Genomic DNA, 22,579 nt, shown 5'->3' on the forward strand with positions numbered 1-22,579 from the left:
CCGCTTCCGGGGAGGCCCGCGCCGGTAGCGGAAGTTCCTCTGCCTGGGCGGGGCGGCGGCGGCCGGCGGTGCGCGCTGTGCTGGTCGGCGGCGGAGGGGACGGGGCGGAGGACGCTGGACCCGGACAGCCGCGAGCGCCCCGGCTGGTGGGGCGTGACCGCAGGTGAGTCCTCGCGGGCGACCGCGGGCGGCGGGGAGGCCGGGTCCTGGGGGGGGCGACCGCGGGCGGCGGGGAGGCCGGGTCCTTGGGGGGGGCGACCGCGGGCGGCGGGGAGGCCGGGTCCTGGGGGGGGGCGACCGCGGGCGGCGGGGAGGCCGGGTCCTGGGGGGGGGCGACCGCGGGCGGGGGGAGGCCGGGTCCTCGGGGGGGGGGGCGACCGCGGGCGGCTGGGAGGCCGGGTGCGGGGGGGGGGGGACCGCGGGCGGCGGGAGGCCGGGTCCTCGGGGGCGACCGCGGGCGCCGGGGAGGCCGGGTCCTGGGGGAGCGACCTTGGGCAGCGGGGAGGCCGGGTCCTGGGTGGGGGGCGACCGCGGGCGGCGGGAGGTCGGGTCCTCGGGGGGCGACCGCGGGCGGCGGGGAGGCCGGGTGCGGGGGGGGGGGGTGGCGACCGCGGGTGGGGGCAGTGCCTGCCTGCACTCGGTGACTGTGGGGCCGCCCACACACGGCCCCAGCCAGGCCTCCTTGCTCCCCGCTCACCGCACTCGGAGCTCGGGGCCCTTACTCGCCTGTTTTAGGGGCTGAGCCGAGCCTGCGGCCATACCTGGCGGTCCTCAGGGCAGGGCCTGCAGCCTCCCCGACTGCCCAGTTGACTTGCCGAGGACTGGTGGTGTCCCCGGGTGTTTGGGGTCACCTGTCGGGCTCTGTTCTCAGAACACCCTGGACCCATGGACTGACCATGGGTGAGCTAGTGGGCGTCCTGGCTGCCCCCACCCTGCAGACACCCAGCTCCTGCTGTGTGCCTTCCCCTCTCACTCACCCCTCCAGAGCGGAGCTGTCGGCCTCAGCCGCTGGCCCCGTGTGGCTACAGCCCTTCAAGCCCACCTCAGCTAATCGGGGCGCCCGGCACAGACACAGAGCACTTTTTTTTTTTTTGAAGTCAAAACGTCCGTGATAATTTCAGTTTCCAGGAGGTGTTGAAATGACATTTTGTTGTTTTTCGGTCAAATGCAATACAGTATTAGTGTTAACTTCACCTGTTTCTTTGTACTTTTTTCACTTGATAGCAAGGCTACTGGGAAATTTTAAGTTATGCCTTTGGTGCAGGTAATATTCCTAGTGTTTTCTGTGACATTCCTTCCACAAACGTATGTCCTGCTTTGGCGGGATTCATTGTTTTCTGTGGCTTTAGTCTTAAACAGGGCAAGCTACTCAAGGATTTAACCCAGTGCTGGGTGTATTGTAGTTGAATTGGTGTTGGCTATGATTTTTTTTTCTTCTGTTATAATTTTTTTTAAATATTTTATTTATTTATTCATGATCGACAGAGAGGGAGGGAGAGAGAGAGAGAAAGGCAGAGACACAGGCAGAGGGAGAAGCAGGCTCCACGCACCGGGAGCCCGACGTGGGATTCGATCCCGGGTCTCCAGGATCGCGCCCTGGGCCAAAGGCAGGCGCTAAACCGCTGCGCCACCCAGGGATCCCTGTTATAATTTTTTTTTAATTGCGCTTATTTTTTGGAGCAACTTTAGGTTCACAGCAAAACGGGGTGGAAGTTCCCCCAGGCCCCATCTCCCCGTAAATGCACAGCCTCCCCCATTACCAGCATCCCCGCCAGAGCCTGATATGTGTGACAGGTGATGACCAATATCCGGATGTTACCAGCCACAGCCCGCAGGTGACCGGGGTTCACCGTCACTGCTGCACGCCCTGTGGGTTTGCATGAATGTCACAGACACCGCGCCACCGTCACCGCATGGCCCAGAGGAGGCCCCGGCCCTACAGACCCCTGCTCCACCAAAGCACCCCCCCACCCCGGCCACCGTGGGCCCTGTCACCACCTCCACAGCTCTGCCTTTTCCAGAAGGTCCTAGACCTGGAGCCACGGGCTGTGTGGCGTCCCCTCCATGTCTGTGTCTGGCTCAGGGGTTTTATTTGAGCCTCTCTAAAGGGAGAGCACGGCCGTATCACCCTTACGTCGCTCAAAAAGCTGAGTGCGGTGTTTGTGAACCCGGCGCCCGGGTAACCGGGAGTTGAGTTCTAGGTGCACCTCCGTGTGTGTGTCTCTCTCTCTCTCTCTCTCTCTCTCTCTCTCTCTCGGCAGAAGCAAAAGTGGTTATTTTAGTTCCTCAGGGAGGCCTCAGAAATGCTAGTTCAGTTCCTGGACTTTTTTTTTCCGAACGATTTTCAGTCTGTTCGCAGCCAGGACAGGCGACAGCCATCGATCGGGTTTCCGGGAGCTGCTCTCCCTTCTCCAGCGCCTCATCAAACGGAGCTTTAGCAGAAATTCCCCGAGCAGCCGGCTCAGAGCCTGGGCTTTTTCTCGGGGAAGTTCGAGACATGCCCCAGCTGGAGAGCCCTGTTCCTCATTTCCTAGAATTTCGAGGTTCAGATTACTTAAGCCGAAAAGAGGCAACAGCAGCTTCAGAATCCAGGTTCTGGGAAGGAGGTGGGCGTTCCTGCGTCTCCTGAGTCCAGAACAGGGCGTGCGTGGCGGGGTCTCTCTCTGCGGGGAGGGGGTCGTTAGGGCCGTGGGAGCTGAGCGCTTGACGCTGGGAGTACCCTGGGGGTCCCCACACGTGGCCCAGCGTCCCCGGGGGCAGAGTGGTGGGCGCAGCACCCTGGACAGAGGGTGGCCGGGAGTGGGCGCGCTGTGTCCCCTCAGAACAGGGTCTTCTCAGCGGCGAATGCGTGTCGTGGGTGTCCTGTTGTTAGTCGCCGGCAGGGGCTCTGCTGCTCCTGCCCTGCCCCTTGTGACATGCGAGACCCCGGGCCGGGCCCCCGAAGAGGTGCAGCGGCTCCTCAGCGGACAGGGGCGGCCTTGGTGGCTTGCCGCCTTTCATCTGCCTTCTGTCCCCCACCCCCACCCCCAAGACAGGATTCAACCCATGAGAGAAGGATGGGGAGTCACTGCTGATGGGCACAGGGTTTCTTTTGAGGTAGGAGAATGTTTTAGGATTATGGTGATGGTTGCACTGCCCTATGATTTTACTAAAACCATCAAATTGTACACTTTAAAAGTTATTTGTGGTACGTGAATTGTATCACAGCGGGTCATAAAATAAGAGGATCCGCAGGAGGGCGGGACCGCGTAGGACCCCTTGAGAGCACCTGGCCTGCAGTGGTCTCAGCAAACCGCTTCCTGCCTTCCTGCATCACAGATTGGGGAACTTGAGCCCGGAAGCAAAGACATGAGGGCCTGATGCCAGTAGAGCACCACCCCCGTGGTGGGTCGGCAGGCGGCACCCTCTGTGGTCTTGCAGGACGGCGGGGGGCCTTCCCCCCGGGGAGCAGGGCTGACATTTAAACTGCAGCTATGGGGAGCGGCCTTCTGGGACGGGACAGATCGGGGCCCCAGAGCATCCTCCCACCCACCGCGCCCAGGGGCTCGCCTCTGAGCTTGGGGTCTGTCCCCTCCTGTTCCCCCGGCCCCAGGGCAGGGTCCCCGTAGTGGGGGGTGCGTTAGTGGCCAAGACAGGATGCAGAGGCACCGGAAGGAAGTGGCAGCGCCTCCCCGGGAGGTCATGCAAGGCAGCTGCCTGGAGGAACTGTGCTTTGTTTGGTTTTCAGAAGAAAAAGGAGGGGGGGGGCAGAGGGCGTGTGTTGGGGCCGGGGAATTTGTCATCTTCATCAGTCTAGAAGTTTCTAAGTACCGCCGGGCACATGTCTGAGGGAAGAACCTGGCCGTCAGCAGAGCCCTGAGCCCCAACAGGTCTGTCCCACTGAGGACAGCGCCCGGGAAGAGCCGGTAAACAGGGTGGGGCTGGCAATGTGGGGTCACCTCCAGGCCGCGGGGTGTCTGCATCCCATAGAAACCTGCTCCTGAGGGGGATTCTGGACATTGGGGAAGTTTCCTAGAAAATGGTTGCTTCCACTTAAAAAAACCCGCACTTTCTAAGATCGAGGGCAGGAGCCCTGTGAACCACCCCCTCCCCTGGCCCCGTTGCCTGAGCCCAGCTTCCAGAACTGCCCTGGGGCACGTCTGGTCCCCGCACGGAGACACCGCACCCCCCAGCCTGCTTTTGCCCCCCAGTCTCAGGTCCCCAGGTGCCGTGGTTGCGGCTGAGGCCCCGGAGCCATGTCCGACAGGCCCCAGGATGAGAGGCCCCAGCGGGCACTGGCGGGTGGCACTTTCCCCCGTCCGCGGCGGCTGTCAGGGTGCGGCTCAGCTTGGGGTTACATAAGGGGCCCGGAAGCGAGTCGATGCGCAGGAGCAGCCGGACAGGGACGCAACCCCCACCTCGTCTCTCAGGCAGAGGGTGTTTGCAGGTTGAAGTAAGCCCTGGGATGGGGAAGTGCCCAAGCCCTGCTGTCAGGCGGCTGGAGCAGAGGTGACCTGCCCTCCCGGTGGAGGACGCTGGCCCTTTACCTGCGCCAGAGTGGCCTAAGCGTGGCCAGGTTTGCAGGTTAACCTCCGGGACAGGTATGCAGGCCCCTTGGGCCTTACTGGTCCCAGGGGGCCCCGGGGATCGCCGCCGGCCTGCCCAGCACAGCCGCCGTGGTGTGAGGGGTCCTGGGCCGCTGCCCTGCGCTCTCAGGCGCCGCCTTCCCGCCGTGGGGCTCTGGGTGCCCCGGGCTGTGCCCATCCACCGACACCAGGGAGGGTAGGCGGCCGGGGCCCTGGAGCTGAGGCACCCGTGCAGTTCTGTAGAGGCCGTGCGGAGGTGCGGGGGGGGACAGTGCCTGACACTGGCCGGGGGGCGGCGACGGACGCCTGCGTGATGGGCAGGTGGTTCGCTGCGCCGGCTGTGGCCTGGCAGAGGAGGCTGGCTTCACCCACGCGCCCGGGTTCCCGCTCTGGCTCGGCCCTGTCCCCGCCACCTGACTCCTCCTCAGCGGGGTAGCGCTGAGTCACTATCTTCCATACGGGGTCTCGGCCGGGGGACCCTGGGCAGGGTCTGGGGACGGACGCCTGTGGTCCCAGGATGGGGCGTGCTGCCCCCCCGATGTCCGCAGGGCCCAGGGGGCCGAGCCAGTCGGGGCCCGTCCTCCCTCCCGTGAAGTGTGTCTGCCGCGTTCCTCCAAGGGTCCCGGGAAGTGCCCGGCAGGGGTCAGCCGAGGTGGCAGGACGTGGTGGCGGCGGCCAGAGCCAGCCGTGGGGAGGGCGGCCCCCGCGCTCTGTGACAGGCCCGCGTCCTCCTGCTCCGGAGCTGGGGCTGCCGGGAGCCGCCCCGCCGGTCCTCACGGGGAGCTTCCTCCGCCACCCGCGCCCGCGCCTTCCCCGTCGTGGGCCCAGTGAGCAGGGGTGGGGCGGCTTGGGCCCAGAGGGTGTCACTTAGGCCCAGGAGGGAAGCTCTTCTCCCGCCCCTTTGCCCACCGCGTAGTCACAGCCCCGTTAGACGAGACCCGCGTAGCCCGCAGCCCACTCACTGACACACACAGCTCCGTTTTCAGGCCGTCCCCAGCCTTGCACAACCACCGCCGCCGTCTGCTTCCACGCCATCCTGTCACCCCAGGGGAGCCCATCCCCGTCAGCCGTCACTCCCCTCCCGCCACCCCTCCCTGCCCGTGGACAAGCCCGTCCTGGACGTGTCACACACGTGGACTCACACCCATGGGACCTCCTGTTCCCTCCCTGAGCGTCGGGGGCTCGGGTCCGTCCCCGGGGCGGCGTAGGGGGGCCTCACCCCTGCTCACGTGGCCGACAAGGCCTGTTCGTGTGTTCACCCGTTGCGGGACGTGGGGGTCGTCTCCAGCCTTTGGTGAGAACGTGAGTTGTGCCGCTGCCACCGTGTGTGCACGAGTCTCCTTGTGGATGTTTGCCGTCGCCTTCGGGGTGGCCCTGGGGTAGCTCCGCCTGACCCTGGGCTGTTCCCCGCAGCAGCCGTGCTCCCCGGTTCCAATTTCTGCACGTCCTCACCAGCGCCGGCGATTGTCCTCGGTGCTTACAGCCGTTCCCGGGGGGCGGTGGTTCCCTCGCCTTCCCCGGGGCTCCTGTTGTCCTCGGCCGCGCCTCCGTCCCCGGGCTCACCTTCGGGGTCCCTGTGGTTCAGGCTGCTCAGGTGGGCTTGGCCGCTCCGCGCAGAGAAGGGGACACCCCGGCCCAAGAGTAACCGGGTCTGGCTGACGTCGCTGCTCATCAGGGGGTCGTGCGTAGCCAGTGACAACTGGCTCCTCAGTTTCCTGGGGCTGCTGTAACCAGTGACCACAAGTTCCGTGGCCCTAAAGGAACACGGATCTGTCATCCCACGGTTCTGGAGGTCACAAGTTCAAAATGCCATGGACGGGGCTGGTCCCCCCGGGGCCCCAGGGAGACCTGCCCGGCCTTGTCCCGCGTCCACAGGCACTGCCTCCCCGGCCCGCGGCCCCCCTCCATCCTCCCCGCCAGCACCGCGGGCTCTCGGGGTGTCTTCTCGGGACGGCGCCTGCAGGTGTCCCGGCGAAGCTCCTACTGCCCATTTGCTGGGAGCAGGGCACCTGTCGTCAGCCCTTCGTCTTTGCCCCGGGGCCACTGTGGGCGCTCACCAGGCCCCGCAGGAGTCTGGGCCTGGGGTCCCTGGACCTGGCCCGGCAGCGCCCGGGCTCTCATGCTCTTCCCTCAGCAGGGCCGACGTCGAGCCGGCGCTCTCTGCGGGGCCGCCCTGGTTCTGGGGGGTGAGGGGGGTCCCCACAGAAGCAGGTGTGATGAGGGAAGCAGAGGTTGGAGGGTGCGGGGCCTCCTCTGGACTCGGAGAGGCAGGAGCCCCGGGAGTCCCATTTCAGATGTGGAGCCTCCGGAACTTTCTGATACTACAGCTGGGCTGGTAGGAGCTCTGGGTCTGCGGTAATTTGCTGTGGCACCGTGCTGGGTCTGGAGGGGCACTGCCCGCCGGCCCGAGTTAGAGGAATGAACCCCACCGTTGAAGCAGAGAAGCGGGGTGGGCACCGACTAACATACATGGTTGCACGTGTGCAGGTGCACGATGTGGCGTGGGGCCACGGGCGGGCCCTTCCTCTTTCCTACTCTCCACACACTTCCCCTTCTGCACCTTCCCCCCGGTGAACTCCCAAGACCCCCACCCCGCCAGCCCCTGGGGCGCCTGGCCCCCCCAACCCTGGCCCCCGCTGTCCCAGCGCACCGCACACTCCTGGGAGCAGGGCGGGGGGCGGCACCACCGTGGCAGGGTGGGGAGCACACCCGGCCCGGCAGGGTGGCTGCATCCCCAGCATGAGCCTGGCCACCGCTTCATGCGCCCCACCTCATCCTTCACGCTCTCTGACGTGAGCCGGGTACTGTCCCACGGAACAGAGGAGGACCCAGCGCAGAGAGACAGCAGAGGGAGGGGCAGGGGGTGGGCTCTCGCGGCAGGACCTCATCCCAGGGAAACCAGTGAGGGTGGGTGTCTGTGTGGTCCCGTGTTGGTCAGACAGGAAGAGCAGATGGGCTTGTCCAGGCTTCTGGAATGGGCCCTGCAGTGGAGAGTGTCCCCCTAGAATTCCAGTTCACCTGTCGGGAATGGGGGCTCTGCACACATCCTCGGGTGGCGAGATGAGGGTGGGCCCCGGTGCAGCGGGGAGATTAGGGTGCAATGCAGAAACACAGAAATTATCCTTTCCCAACTCTGGAGGCCAGACCCCCAGCCAGGCTGTGGGCAGAGCTGGTCCCTTCGGAGGCCGTGGGGACAGTGCTCCAGGCTTGTGCCTGGCTCTGGCAGTGCCGGCCCCCCTGGCGCCTCCACCCTCGTGCAGCTGTCTGCCATGCGCCTGTGTCTCCTTTTATAAGGACGGTTGTCATCGCACCAGGGACACCTGTGTGATCCAGGAGGCGCGCAGCCCGAGATCCCTGATCGTGTCCGCACAGAACCTTCTTCCAAAAGAGGTCCCGTCTGCAGGCCGTAGGGACATAGACGACTGTCCACGGAGGGCGCCGCTGACCCGCCGCGCTCTCCCTTGGTGCCTGCAGATCTCCAGCCCCTGCTGCCGTGCGAGAACGCCTCCGGGCGTGGGGAGGATCCACCGGCTCCGGCCTGTTGGGAGCTGTCTCTGCATCTTCTGGTCTGAGGCAGTGGGGACCTGCCACGGACCATTTTGTCTGTGGAGCAACTGGGGCCCCCTTGGTGGATTGAATGTCACAAGTCCTGGGAGTGCCCCGATCTGCCTCCTAGTCCTTCCAGAGCAGGGTTTCCAGAAGCAGGTGACGGTTCCTCCCCTTTCCGTGTTCCAGATCTCCAGGAAGCCGTGGGGTCCAGCAAGTCTCCCATCGCCGCGGCGCCTGCCTGACACGGTCGTCCTGCCTGGGCCCCTCCACAGAGGCATCGCCAGGGAAGGGGGCCGAGATGTCCAACCCCTTCCTGAAGCAAGTTTTCAACAAGGACAAGACCTTCCGCCCTAAGCGCAAGTTTGAGCCGGGCACCCAGCGCTTCGAGCTACACAAGAAGGCACAGGCGTCGCTGAATGCCGGGCTGGACCTGAAGCTGGCCGTGCAGCTGCCCCCGGGCGAGGACCTCAACGACTGGGTGGCCGTGCACGTGGTGGACTTCTTCAACCGCGTCAACCTCATCTACGGCACCATCGGCGACGGGTGCACGGAGCAGTCCTGCCCGATCATGTCGGGCGGCCCCAAGTACGAGTACCGCTGGCAGGACGAGCACCAGTTCCGCAAGCCCACGGCGCTGTCGGCCCCCCGCTACATGGACCTGCTCATGGACTGGATCGAGGTGCAGATCAACAACGAGGAGCTCTTCCCCACCCACGTCGGTGAGTCGGAGTGGCTGGGGTGGGCCACGTGGGCACCGGGAAGGGCAGGCCCCACTCGCTCTCACGTCGAGCCAGGATTCACATGCCCGCCATCTACCCGTTTAAAGTGTACGGTTCAGTGGCATTTATAGTATGTTCGCAGAGTTGTGCAGACCATCACTGCTAGTTCCAGAACATTCCACCACCCCAATAGCATCCCCATAAGCCATCATCCCCACCCCCCACCCCACCCTTGGCTCCCACCACCTCCTCTCTGTCTCTGTGGACGGGCCTCTTCTGGGGACCTCCTGGAAGTGGGGTCCTGCAGGAGGAGTCCTTCTGGGTCTGGCGCCCTTCCTGAGCATCGTGGGCTCGGGGTCCATCCCCGGGCCAGCACGTGTGGGCACCTCGCTCCTGCTCAAAGGCGAGGGATATGCACCCGTGTGGTGGACACATTCTTTTTTAAGTTAAGGGCCCTGAGACAGGAGATGACCCTGGATGTCATCACAAGGGTCCTTGTAAGAGAAAGACAGAGGGAGGTTGGACACGCGAGGGGAGAAGGTGGTAGGACAACGGGGAAGGAGGGACGGGCCATGAGCTTAGGAATGCCAGCAGCTTCCCAGGGCAGCAGGGGCACGGGTTCTCCCTGGCGCCTCCGGTGGGAACCATCCTGCGGTCCCTCAGCCCAGTGACACTGACTGAAAACTGTGAGAGATGCACATGAGTTCTTTAAGCCGCTCAGCCGGTGGTGGTTTGTGACAGCGGCACCAGGAGCCACCCACAGCCGTGGATTTCTGTCACCATCAGTGCTGACACGGCGTCCCGGAACCCCGGCCGGGCAGACAGGTCTCAGGCCCAGCTCTGCACCCACTCGTTCCTCCCCTGGGCCCTCACTCAGCATCTGCACCGCGGAAGGGCTGACGCTGGCAGAGGCTTTCGAGGGACTATCCAGGGAGAGGCCACCCCCGGCCCGGGATTCCCAGCAGTCCCTGCTTCAGGTCGCCGGGGACGTGGAGAGCCCCAGAGGCCATGTCATTTGATTCCCAGCCTTGCTAGGCCCCGTGCGAGTCCCACCAGGTCCTCAGGGGTCAGCACCCTAGAACTCGAGACGCCCAGCCTGCCCCGCACCCGGGGAAGGTAAATTCCAAGTTTACCAAAGAGGATGCTGGGGAGAGGCAGGGAAGAGGAACTGGCAGGTGGCACACGGCTGTGCAGCGGGATTCTGAGTCCAGGCTGCCGGCCTCGCGCAGCCCTTTTTCCCCAGGCGCCCGTGTCGGGGGCCTGCCTGGCCTGGGCCACCCCTGCCAGCCCTGTTTCAGGACCCCAGCCAGGCATTCAGAACAACGTGCTTCCGGCAGACGGCCCTGTCTCTCCGCTTCTTGTCTGTGCCACTGCCAAGAACCGTGTGGCCAGGCAGAGAGAACGGGTCCACGTTCAGTGTGGCTCCCGTGTTGCTTCTGTTCCCGCCTGTACACCCCTTAGACCTCGCCGTGTCAGGCCAGCGGCTGGCACACTTCTCACACTTCTCATGGGGACTTGCTAGCAAATCCTTCCAGCCTCGCAGGCCAGACAGTCTGTCTTGACCACTCAGATCTGCAGTGTAGACCGAAAGCCACCAGAAGCAATTTACAAACAGGGGGCTCTGTGTTCCAGGTAAACTTTATTTATAAAAGCAAGTGGGAGGCCAGGTTTGTACCCCTGCACGAGAGACCATTGTGAGCGTGTGCAGTGGCGTCCAGGAACAGTCTACTCTGAGCCCATCCAAGCCAGGCTACCCGGGATCGCCGCCGGGGAGTCCCGTGCTAGGAGAGAGGCGCAGGGCGGTGGCCTTGGACCAGGGCCCCTGGAGGTGGCTGGCCCACCCCACGGCCTTCAGCAGCTGCTCCTCAGGTGCCCACAAATGCGGGTCGAGGACGACCATCAGGCTTCATCCTTGCAGAATCGAGTGGCGGGGAAAACAGGTCTCAGTGATGCCGGACAAACCGTCCAGGGGGTTCGTGGCCTGGGAACTGGGCCTGGTCGCCGTTCACCGATGCTTGTCAGCACGAGCTGCACACAGGCGCCCCTGCTAGGGCGGAGCGGCCATCTGGGCCCAGCTACGGAGGAAGGGGCGGGCGGGGGGCACCGAGAGGGCACAGGGTCAGGCTGGGCCTGTCTCACAGCTCACGGAGCACCGTCGCTTTCCCGCTCGCCTTCTGTTCCACGCACGTCAGGTCAGACCTCCCCCGGCGGAGAGCAGCCACCTGGGCCCCGCTGTGGGGGTGGACGTCCCCGTGCGCCCCGATGAGTGCACTGTTGTCCGGATCGCGTGTGCTGCCCCTGGGCTGTTAGCCCGTGAGCCCCCCAGGTCACGATGGGGCCAGTGTGTTCTTTCCGGTCCCGGGCACCCACCCGGTGGTGCCGAGTGTACCCCGTCTGTATGGGACGAAGTCGCATGATTGAGGGATTGAGGGGGTGCAGAAAGGAGCACTGGGGCGCCTGACACACAGGCTGCCAGAGGGGCTGGCACGGGGGCTCCCCTGGTCGGGGCGTTTGACCACAAGGAAGGGAAGTGAGGAAGACACTCCTTAAGCTCCATGGCAGGAGTGAGCACACGTACACGTGCACAGCAAAGCTGCGTCGATGCTCGAACGTAGATGACGCTGTGAAGACGCACTCGAGGCGGGCAGACCCCTGTGAGGAGTATCAGATGTCAGGAAACGTGTTTTTGTGGGTCGTCCCGTTCAATTAAGAAGAGCAAGCAGAGCTAGGAATAGAAGCGCACAGCCCAGAACCGGGGGGGGGGGGCAGCGGGGCCCGGGGGGGCCGCAGCCTCCCTGACCCCCGCCCTGTGTGCAGGCACGCCGTTCCCCAAGAACTTCCTGCAGGTGGTGAAGAAGATCCTGTCCCGGCTGTTCCGCGTCTTCGTGCACGTCTACATCCACCACTTTGACCGCATCGCGCAGATGGGCTCCGAGGCGCACGTCAACACCTGCTACAAGCACTTCTACTACTTCGTCAAGGAGTTTGGCCTCATCGACACCAAAGAGCTGGAGCCGCTGGTGAGCAGGGCGGGCATCCGGCAGGGGCGGCGGGGGACATGGGGGTCCCCAGGGCCCGGACGCCCGGCTTGGTGGGTAGCCTGACATGGAGAGAGGGAAGCGGAGGCAGGTTCTCTGGGTCTGGGCCCAAGTTTGACACGGCGACAGTGGTGTGGCTACTTGGATTCCGGCACACGGGATCCACCCACCGGGCTTGTGTCTGGTGCTTTTGCTCCCTACTCCGCGGGGATGCGGCTGCGCGTGTGAACCACCCTTCCCCCCGCCCCTGACAGGCAGAGGCCCTGAATCCTGGGGCTGCTGTGCCCTTGGGGCCGCCTGGGAAGGTCACCCCGCCCCATAGCCCAGAGCCATCCCAGGACGGGCCCCGGAGTCGGCCGCTCCTTCCTGCGGCTGCACCCCCTTTCCCTGCGGGAGACCCTGGGGACCTGGGTGCTGACCCTGGGCGGCCCCGTCTCCCCTGCCCACATCCTCACCTCCTGCCTGGAGAGCAGGCAATGATGTGTTTCTAACTGAGGTGAAAGTCACATAAGTAAAAAAAAAAAAAAAAAGTCACCTAAGTTAAAATTGTCAACTGAACAGTTCAGTGGCATTTAATACATTCACAAGGGGCTACAGCCATCACCTCTGGTTCCAGAACATTCCGTCGCCCCAGAAGAAGCCCCATCCCCATCGGCAGGCACTTTGCCAGCCTGTGGCAACCCACTCTGTGGCTGTGGATTTGCCAGCTAGACCCGTGTCCACCGCAGCCTGGTGACGGGACGGCTCAGGCAGCAAGGGGGGCTCGCTGGGCCCCTCCCCCAAGGCTCCCGCACCTTGCTTTGGGCTTTTAGCCAGACCTGTGAGGTCAGAGGGCGGCAGGCAGCTGCCCTCCAAGTTCCTACCAGCTGCTGCCACTGTTCCCCAAGGTCAAGAACATCCCCCCAGGTGAGGTCCCAGGGTCGTTCCAGCAGATAGGGCATCTCCCCAAGCATGGAAATGCTAGAATGTTCCGAGGGCCCGCTGGGTCTCTCTCAGCTTGTTTTTTTTTTTTTTTTTCTAAGATTTTATTTATTTATTCATTAGAATACACGGGGGGGTGGGGGGAAAGAGAGAGAGAGAGAGAGAGGCCAAGACACAGGCAGAGGGAGAAGCAGGCTCCATGCCGGGAGCCCGACGCGGGACTCGATCTCGGGTCTCCAGGATCACACCCTGGGCTGAAGGCGGCACCAAACCACTGAGCCACCCGGGCTCCCTGGTTTTCTTTTCTTAATAAGCATCCTGATCCCTTGTTATTTCTCCCACATCAATGCTCAGAGTTCTTTTTTTTTTTTTTTCTTTTTAAGAGTTTATTTATTTAAGAGAGAGAGAGTGAGCATGTGCAGGAGCCGAGGGGAGGGCCAGATGGGGAAGCAGACTCCCCCCGTGACAGGGGTCCCCCGCATAGGGCTCGATCCCAGGGCCCCAGGACAGTGACCTGAGCTGAAGGCAGGTGCTCAGCCCGCAGAGCCAGCAGGCGCCCGATGCTGAGTTCTTTCCGGGCCAGGCGGAGGCCGAGGTAATGCGCAGGAGCCACGACCCCCGCAGGCCGTGTGTAAACGAAGCGGGTGGTGATCTGCCCGCTGCCCCTGGGCCCCGCGGCTTCCGGGGTCTGTCTTGTACAACGTGGCGGGAGGGGCGCCTGGGCGCCTCAGTGGTTGAGCGCCTGCCTTCAGCCCAGGTCATGATCCTGGGGTCCCGGGATCGAGTCCCGCATCGGGCTCCCCGCACGGAGCCTGCTTCTCCCTCTGCCTGTCTCTGCCTGTCTCTGGGTCTCAGGAATAAATAAGTAAAATCTTTAAGAGAAAACAAAAGAACGTGGCAGGAAGCCTTCACACCTAGATTTTTTGCATTTGTCGTTCGTCTGTTGGGACAGACTCCCGCGGCTGCCGTCCCCGGGTGTAAAGGTTGTATCAGGGTGACCTGACGTCCTGCTTGTTGTTAACAGAAAGAGATGACCGCGCGGATGTGCCACTGAGAGCCCCTCGGCCCCGTGGTCACTGAGGCAGTGCCCAGGAGACATGCTTGAGGGCCGTGTCTCTGGAACATGGACCCATACTTTCTAGAAAGCCCCGACAGTGAGCGAGCCCGGCGCCGTGGGTCTGCACGCAGCCACCCTGAGCCTGACTCCTTGGCAGGCGTCGAACTTGAACTCCATGGTTCTATGTGTGGAGCTCCTGGGAGAACCCACTTTGTGAACCACTTGCACTTGCCCCGTGGACCCACTGGACCGGCCTCCACATGCAGCCGGTGACCCTGTGTCTGCTTCGCGACGCCCACGATGACCTCGCACCTGCTCCCCAGCTTCCCTGAGCCCCGTCATGGATCATGAGCGATTGGGGTTTTCTCCCTGTGAGCCCCCCTCCCCCTCCTGAATACACGGGGTGACTCTCCCGTCGGACCCTCTCCCAGGCTGCAGTCTTTACAATTTTGCCAAATATTTAGCTGGAGTCAGCCTTCCTGCAGATGCCTGACAACGTGATGTGGGAGCCGTGTGTTTGCGTGGCCCTGTGTGGGGACGGGACCCCAACCCCAGCACCGTCTCCTGTGGACACTGGGGCGGTGGCCAGGGCTCTGCCTGGGGCCACACGGAAGTGACCACAGGAGCCCTGTCCTGCCCGTGCCTCCTCCCCGCCCGCACGCAGCGTCCTCAGTGGCCTTTTGCCGAGGCAGCCCTTCCAGTCTGGACTGCACCGGCTCCGAGTACCTCTGGCTGCGTGGGACGCTCGCAGGGGCGAGGGGTGCCATCACCCAACACCAAGCAAGTGCAATTAACGTGACCTTGGCCTCGGTCCTTCTAGAAAGCCCCGGGTCCTGCTGGAGGAGGCCCGGCGAGGCAGCCCCCCCAAGACCCGAGATGCGCGTCTGATTGAATGTAGTCAATGCAGAACCTCGGCCGAGCACCGCAACCACTGTGTCCCGGGGCTGCGGGCTGTCCCCGCAGCCCAGCGGGTCGGGGAAGGTGGCGGGGACTCTCCCCACCCTCCCTGCCCACGGGTGTTCCCACGTGAGCATCAGAATAAATTGCCGCCTTTGTACCTGGGGCTGCTGGTCGTCATGTCTGTGTCCCTGCCCGAGGCCTGGTGTTGGCCACGTCACTGTCCTCGTCACCTGGGAGCCCTTGTCCCCATGCTGAGGCTTGGGGGCCCATCCGAGTGCCCCCGCGTGGCTGAGCCGATGCACAGAGTATCATGCGATGAGGATTCCGGGGGGTCAGGCTGGGCTGTGGGACATAGGTTCCTGGAAAACAGGCTGAGAACGTGAGGACGGCACCTGCTCCCCGGCCCGCCGGTTGCGTCTGGGGCTTTCCAGGCCCTTCAACAGGATTCTCGCTGCGTCTTGCTGTGCGCCCCACGCAGGGAGCCAGAAAACCGTGGTCCCTGTGCAGGACAGATCGGGAGGGCAAACCGGCTGGGCCGCCGCCAGCCAGCCCTGGCCCAGAGCCCCTTGGATCCGATCGGGCCCCTGTGGGGGAAGAGTGGGAGCAGGTGGGGCAGGAGCGGGCCGCGCTGGCTGTCACCCCTAGAGGGCGCGCCGTCCCGTGGGAAGGAGCCGCTTCCCGCCACCAGGCTGCTTGGCAAGACCTCCTCCAGGGCCATTGTTGCCTTCCCCGCTGATTTTGCAAATGCACCACAATTTCCAGAACCCACTAAGAATTCGGGAGCTGTTGTTAATTGTAACGTCCCCCCAAACACATCCCCATCCTGGTCCCCCGGGAACTGGGACTTGTGGCCTCACGTGGCAGAGGAGACCTCGTCCGAGACCCCGTCGTGGGGGTGACTCTGGGTTCCTGGGGGGGCCGACGTCCTCACCAGGTCCCCCCAAGAGGGAGGCTGGGGGGGAGCCCCAGAGGCGGGCAGACCCTGCGCTGCTGGCAGTGAGGACGGAGGAGGGGCCGCCTCTGGAAGGTGGGGGGCAGGAGGGGGTCCCCCTGGGGCCCGGGGTGGGGGGTGACCAATCCTGCCCACACCTGGGTTCTAGGACTGAGCCCAGAACCATGAGAGCATCAGTGTGAGCGGTTTAAGCCCTGAGTTGGTGGTGACCTGCCTGTGGCCCCGGGAGGCTCCGACCCCCATTCTGCGCACGGGACGCCTGGCACCCCTTGCCCTGGGCCCCTGGGAATCAGGTCGGGGAGGCCAGCTCCCAAGGGCTCCTCCGTCTGCGCCCGGAGTCACTCGCCCTCACAGGGCGGGTCACCCCAGAACCTGCCCAGCCGGGAGGGTGATGGGGGACATGTGTCGGCGGCCTTGCTTGGTCGAGCCGGCGGCGAGGGGCTGTCGTCCCTGCGGCTCCAATCCATACCCTTCCACGGATGTGACACAGCAGGCGGCCCTGCCACAGGGGACGGAGCCGCGGGCTGAGGCCGTCCCCCCTCAGGAAACCCTGTTGCTGGAAGCTTCCCCCCGGGGGCCACATCATCCCTAGACCCACGCTGGCCTGCACCCCGGGCGGCGTCCCCAGCCCCCGTTGCTGTTCTCAGCAGCCGCTGCCGGAAGCAGAGTCAAGGCGCCGACGGGCCGAATCGCAAGAACCATCGGCTAAGTCCGACTGTGATGCTGGTTCCTGCCGGACCCCCGAGTGGAGGGGCCGCGTGTGGCCACCGAGGGGGGGCAGTGGGGCCTGCAGGAGCCGGGCGGTGTGCACAAGCCCATGCACACCTCCCTCCACGCAGAGTCCTGCACCGTTTGGGTCCCCAGGACTCATCAGTGACAATACATTCTCCTCTAATCAAATCTTTACAAGTATCCCCGATTATGGTTATGGTAAAATGCCAGGGTTGGCGTCTGTGTCAGAGGCAGCACGTCATGGGGCGTTTTGATGAGTTGTGACATAGCCTGCAGTAGGGGCACCAACGTACACTTCCACCAGCACATTTCATGGATCCCGTTTCATTATGTCCCCCTCCCAACCCTGGATGTTAGGCCATGTGACATTTACCTATTTGATAGGAAAACATCCTCACTGCATGTTGACTATTGATATTCCCGATTTATATCTTTTGTCCATTTTTCCATTGGGAAGTCATCTTTTCTTATTGATTTATAAAAACTCTTTACATATTGAGCTTTACAATTTTTTTTGGTAAAATTTTATTTATTTATTCATGGGAGACACAGAGGCAGAGACACAGGCAGAGGGAGAAGGAGGCTCCCTCTGGGGAGCCCGATGAGGGACTCGATCCCAGGACCCCAGGGTCATGCCCTGAGCCAAAGGCAGATGTTCAACCACTGAGGCACCCAGGTGTCCCCTAGACTTTTTAATATGCTTGTTTATAAAAGCTTTTTTATATATAATCTGTCATGTGTTACACAAATTTCTCCTGGTTTCTTGTTTATCTTTAACATTGTTTATGATTATTTCAGCATACTTTTTCTCCTTTTTTGGAGCTTTCAGTTTTGGTAATTATCTTCCTTAATGTTTTTTTACCCTTGGTGACAAGCTTACAGACTTGGGCTGGGAAAGCCTTTATGTAAATATTCATCTCTGTTTTCCTCTGGTTCTCTATACTTTTTTCTTCTTTTTTTAAGATTAAACACTAGATAAGTTTCACAGTTTAGTTTAGTTTTATTTATTTCTTAGAGACGGGGGAACACCTCCAGGAGGAGCAGAGAGAGAGAGAGAGAGAGAGAGGAGACTCCCCACTGCACACGGAGCTGACACGGGGCTCAGTCTCACGACTCTGAGATCATGACCTGAGCTGAAACCAAGAGTCGGACACTCAACCCACTGAGCCACCCGGGTCCCTCACAAATTTGTTTTAAATAACAAGGAACCCCCTATTCCCACACAGTGTGACCCTTCCGCACAGACCAGAGACAGAGACGTTACTTATTCCCGCAGTGCTCCGTGTCTGCATTTCCTAGCAGTTCGCTCCTCCCACTGCACTTTTAATGGACCTTATAAAAAAAAATAAAATAAAAAAAATAAATAAATAAATAAATAAATAAAAATAAAAAAAATAAAAAAAAATAAAAAATGGACCTTATGAAGTTAGAGTACTTACAACGTCCGGCAATATCAATTCTTCACTATTATTGTTTTTTAATATTTTCTGGTCTATTTTCTAAGTCATAGTCCAGATGAACTTCAGGATTACTTTAATAATTAATTAATTAATTAATTAATTAATTAATTTTGCTTTGATGATTTTGATGGAAAAGTGTAAATTTGCAAAACACCATGGGCCCAGGTTCATTCTGGAACATGCCCCCTGTGGCCTCACGCACCTCTCCTCTCCTGTCCATTTACTCCAACCACGCCCAGCCCTTTGTCATTTCCAGCACGTCGCAGCTCTGCACACTGCACTTCCTTTTCTTTTTTCTTCATAGGATTTTTGAAATGGATATATGTGACATTCTGTAAAAATTGCCATTTTAAAGTACACAATTCTGTGGTCGTTGGTACAATGCCCAGCTGTGCAACCATCACCATCAAATTTCAGAACATTCCATCACCCTAAAAACGAAAAAAAAAAAAAAAACTGTCCCTGTTAGCTGTGGCTCCCTCCCCACACCTCCCAGCGCCTGGCAGCCACGAATCCACTTTTTATCTCTATGGATGTGCCTATTCTGGATATTTCATATCCACACATTTCTTTTAAAGTTAATTCTTAGTTATTTTGGGTTGTTGTTACTATGAGTGAGATGTTTTTCCGTGACGTCTTTTGTTTCCATTGTACTTTCTAAATGATTATGTTCTGAGATATGTAAGAAGTCTCTTGATTTTGTAAGTTCATTTAGTAACTGGCCTCTTTTCTGAATCTTAAGTTGATTCTCCCGGAATTTCTAGACAGAGATCCACATTTGCAGGTCATGTTAATTGAATATATTCACTGGTTTTTTGTTGTTATTGTTTTTGTTTTTTAAAGATTTTATTTATTTATCCATGAGAGACAGAGAGAGACAGAGAGAGAGAGAGAGAGAGAGAGGCAGAGACCCAGGCAGAGGGAGAAGCAGGCTCCATGCAGGGAGCACCATGCGGGACTCAATCCCAGGACCCCGGGGTCACGCCCTGAGCCGAAGGCAGATGTTTAACTGACAGAGCCCCCCAGGCGCCCCCATAATCCTTTTTTAGGAGCAGAATCAATAGATACCATTGCATAGATGACCGTACTGGCAAAATTAAGTCCAGTATGCTCATATAATGCACATAAATATGTATATATGTTTATATATTCATACACACACATAGTTAATCACCAAAAAAGTGTAAAACATATATCCTTTTTGATTAACTAGGGAGACAAAGACAGGAAAAATAGCCTCCACAAAAGATCAAAATTTCAGAAAACAGCAAGGATAAATTTTTTTTTTTTTTTAGATTTTATTTACTTAAAATATTTATTTATTTGGAGAGTGTGAGAGAGTGTGTGCAGTCGTGAGCAGGGGGTTGGGGTGAAGGACAGGGAGAGGGAGAGTCTCAAGCAGCCTCCCTGCTGAGCGTGGAGCGGACTGGAGGCTTGATCCTACAACCCTGAGATCACGGCCTGTGATCAGGTGGGTGCCCCACCAACTGAGCCACCCAGGCGCCCCAAGGGTGAATATTTGAAAGCATGACACAAGATTAGGTCACGGAATCAAACTCATCACTTGTGGATCAGGATGGACTAAAGAGCCCGCGGCCTGTTCCCATAAATACGGCTTTATGGGCACACAGCTCTGCTCCCTGGCCGATGGCGCGGCCGCTCTCGCGCTACAGTGGCAGAGCGCCGCAGCTTCAAAGAGACCCCTTGGCCCCACAGAGCTGAAAATAGCCACACAGGCTTTTCCAGAAAAAGTTCGCCACCGCCTGATACAGCGATCCAGGCTGATCCTCCCGTTAAGGTAGGAGAACCTCAGGGACGCCCGGGTGGCTCAGCGGGCAAGGGCCCGCTTTCAGCTCAGGACGTGGCCCTGGAGTCCCGGGATCGAGTCCCGCGTCGGGCTCCCTGCATGGAGCCTGCTTCTTCCTCTGCCTGGGTCTCTGCCTCTCTCTCTGCATCTTTCATGGATAAATAAATAAAATCTTAAATACATATATATATATACACGAGAACCTCACATGGAAGTCAAACCCAAATCTTCACACTTTCTTCTTTTCAAACAAACCCAGTGGTCACGGTTGCACAACTCTGAATATAGTACAGACCCTGCGCTGCGTGCTTTCAGTGGGAGAAATCTTACGGTATGTGATTTCAATCCAAATAAAGATGTGATTTAAAAAAAAAAGAGAGAGACATAGAATAGTTCAAAGCAGTTCAGGCAAAGATTTATCAAAGCAAAGCCAACCATGAGAAAGCAGGGGTTGCAAAACAAAAAAAAAGAGAGAGAGAAAGCAGGAGTTGTGATATTAATATATACAAGACACAGTACAGTTGACCCTTGAACAGCGCGGGGTGGTCTGGGGCACTGACCCCCCCACAGCTGAATATCCACATACAGCTTCTGACGTCCCCCAGACCCAAGTGCTGGTAGCCTCCTGTTGCCCAGAAGCCTCAGCGGCCCCACCACAGTCCACTAACACATACCTGTGTTACAGGTGTCACACACCGTGCTTTTTACAACAAGCTAGGGAAAGACAATGTTATTTCTTTTTTTTTTTAATTTTTATTTATTTATGATAGTCACAGAGAGAGAGAGAGAGGCAGAGACATAGGCAGAGGGAGAAGCAGGCTCCATGCACCGGGAGCCCAACGTGGGATTCGATCCCGGGTCTCCAGGATCGCGCCCTGGGCCAAAGGCAGGCGCCAAACCGCTGTGCCACCCAGGGATCCCGGGAAAGACAATGTTATTAAGAAAAATCACAAAAAGGGGATCCCTGGGGGGCTCAGCAGTTGAGCATCTGCCTTTGGCTCAGGATGTGACCCCGGGGTCCTGGGACAGCCGGCCGCCCCGCGACCCGCCTCCACGCTCCTTCACAGACCAGCAGCGGGCCGGCTGCTGCTGCGCCCAGCGTGATTCGATGTCGTGGGCAGGCTGCACAGGTCACCCACTCGCGGTGAGCAGTTCGATGGTATTTGGCACACTTGCAGAATTGTGCAATCATCACCTGCGTCTAGTTCCCAGAGATTCTCACCACCCGAAAAGCGACCCGGACCCCATCAGCCATCACCCCGCGCCCCCTCCCCAGCGTCGGGGGCTCGGGTCCGTCCCTGGGGTGGCGTGTGGACGCCTGGCTCCTGCTCGCGGCCGGGGGGACGTGGCCGTGGGTGGCAGGTGTGTTGCGTGCGATCGTGAGACTTCCCGGCCGTTGCCACCTTGGCTGCCCCGAGCCACGGGCAGGGTTTGTGCAGGTCTGCTGTTTACACTACACGCTGCTGACCTTCTGATGCCACTGCCGGTCACTGCCCGGGGGAGGGGGGGTGCGTTCCTAGATATTTCTGGAGCCATCTGCCCTTCTTTCCAAACCAAAGACAGCAGATGAAAAACAAAACCGGCTGCTCCACTTTGCTGGTCCCTGCTGCGGGCCTCCCGCCCCTGGATGGGAGCCCTCCTCTCGGGGGGCCCCGGGACAACAGCTCCGCCTGTCCCGAGCAGACCCGGGCCGAGGCTGGCCCCCACGCTGCTGTGCCGCCTGGGGTCCCCTGAGCTCACACTGATGCAGCGTCGGCCCTGGGCTGGAACGTGGGGCGGAGTCAGGCAGCCACCTGGGGCCCCGCCACCCGGGGATCCCCGCCACCCTGGGGGGACCCCAGCGCTGACCCTCCCTGTGGCTGCTCCGCCCGCCCGCCGCGCCCCGGGCCCTCCTGCTGGCCTCATGAGGGACGGGCACCACTGGCCAGGACCCCACAGGGGCGGCCCGAGCCCAGGTCCCTGTACAGGCCCCGCACCTGTTGGCCCTGAGTCCTGTCCCCACCCCGCGGAGCAGAGCTTCCTGCCCGGGACCCCCGACATGGGCCGCCCGCCAGGCCAAGGCACGGGCGGGCCTCGGGGAGTCGTCCTCCCCGACTGAAGAGTGGCCGCAGCAGTGGCCTGGGCAGCCGGACCTGCTGCTCTGTCCCCGCGGCCACAGGAGCCACAGCGGGCCCCTCCCCGGGCGGCCCCCGCGGTCAGGACGGTCAGGACGCGCTGACTTCCCGGGGCTGCCGCAACAGACCACCAAACCCCGTGGCTTGAAACCACTCGCCTTCCAGGGTCACAAGGCCCTCTCAGGGGCTGCTCCTTCCAGATGCTCCAGCTCCAGGAGAGAAGCCTTTCCAGAGGCGCCCCCTCCGGGGCGCACGGCCCCTCCCTCCGAGGTCACAGCCATCTAGCACCCAAGCTGGTCCCTGGGGGACGGAGAGCCCACCCTAGCGGTGCCGCCATCAACCCTGAAGAGTCCTGGGCACGTGGACGAGCTTCCCACTGGCCGGGGACCCTGGGCGAGTGTGGGGACCACGGACCGCTGACCGGGAGGGACGTGATGGGCCAAACAATTGAGGCGCCTGGGTGGCACAATCGGACGGGCACCCAACTCTTGGTTTTGGCTCAGGTCATCATCTCGGGGTCGTGGGATAGAGCCCCACGTCGGGCTCTGCGCTCAGCGTGGAGTCGGCTTGAGATTCTCTCCCTCCCTCTTAGCACCCTCTGCACTCTCTCTATCAAATATGTAGACGTATTTGATATATATACAAATTTTCTGTGTATCTTTTTAGTCTTTGAAAAATATGTATACATATATTTTTAAAAGAAATTACTTAACGATAGTGGTGTGCTTTCTTTTTTCATTTCGGTTCATTTTGAACTAGCTGTAG

General features: G+C 60.5%; 1 protein-coding gene across 3 annotated transcripts; it reads left to right on the top strand.

Moving 5' to 3' along the window:
- Positions 1-19: 19 nt before the first annotated feature.
- On the top strand, positions 20-14,911 carry MOB3A (MOB kinase activator 3A). 3 transcript variants are annotated; one of them, XM_077860640.1, is made up of 4 exons: positions 20-163; positions 8,301-8,833; positions 11,651-11,853; positions 13,817-14,911. In XM_077860640.1, exons 2-4 carry the CDS (start codon positions 8,413-8,415, stop codon positions 13,844-13,846), a joined length of 654 nt encoding a protein of 217 aa, XP_077716766.1. In that variant the 5' UTR covers positions 20-163; positions 8,301-8,412; the 3' UTR covers positions 13,847-14,911. The 3 variants fall into 3 exon arrangements, with proteins under 3 accessions (XP_077716766.1, XP_077716767.1, XP_077716768.1); XM_077860641.1 differs by lacking the exon at positions 20-163 and adding an exon at positions 3,777-3,905; XM_077860642.1 differs by lacking the exon at positions 20-163 and adding an exon at positions 4,455-4,580.
- The last annotated feature ends 7,668 nt before the right edge of the window (positions 14,912-22,579 follow it).

The sequence above is a fragment of the Canis aureus genome, chromosome 19 (genome assembly GCF_053574225.1).
Source record: "Canis aureus isolate CA01 chromosome 19, VMU_Caureus_v.1.0, whole genome shotgun sequence".
Taxonomy (NCBI): domain Eukaryota; kingdom Metazoa; phylum Chordata; class Mammalia; order Carnivora; family Canidae; genus Canis; species Canis aureus.

What these genes read in the sequence shown, in the direction of transcription:
- MOB3A (XM_077860640.1), top strand. Translation starts at nt 8,413, where the DNA reads ATGTCCAACCCCTTCCTGAAGCAAGTTTTCAACAAGGACAAGACCTTC. An exon ending in GCTCTTCCCCACCCACGTCG is followed by an intron (nt 8,834 to 11,650) that starts GTGAGTCGGAGT and finishes CCCTGTGTGCAG; the next exon opens with GCACGCCGTTCCCCAAGAAC. An exon ending in CCAAAGAGCTGGAGCCGCTG is followed by an intron (nt 11,854 to 13,816) that starts GTGAGCAGGGCG and finishes TGTTGTTAACAG; the next exon opens with AAAGAGATGACCGCGCGGAT.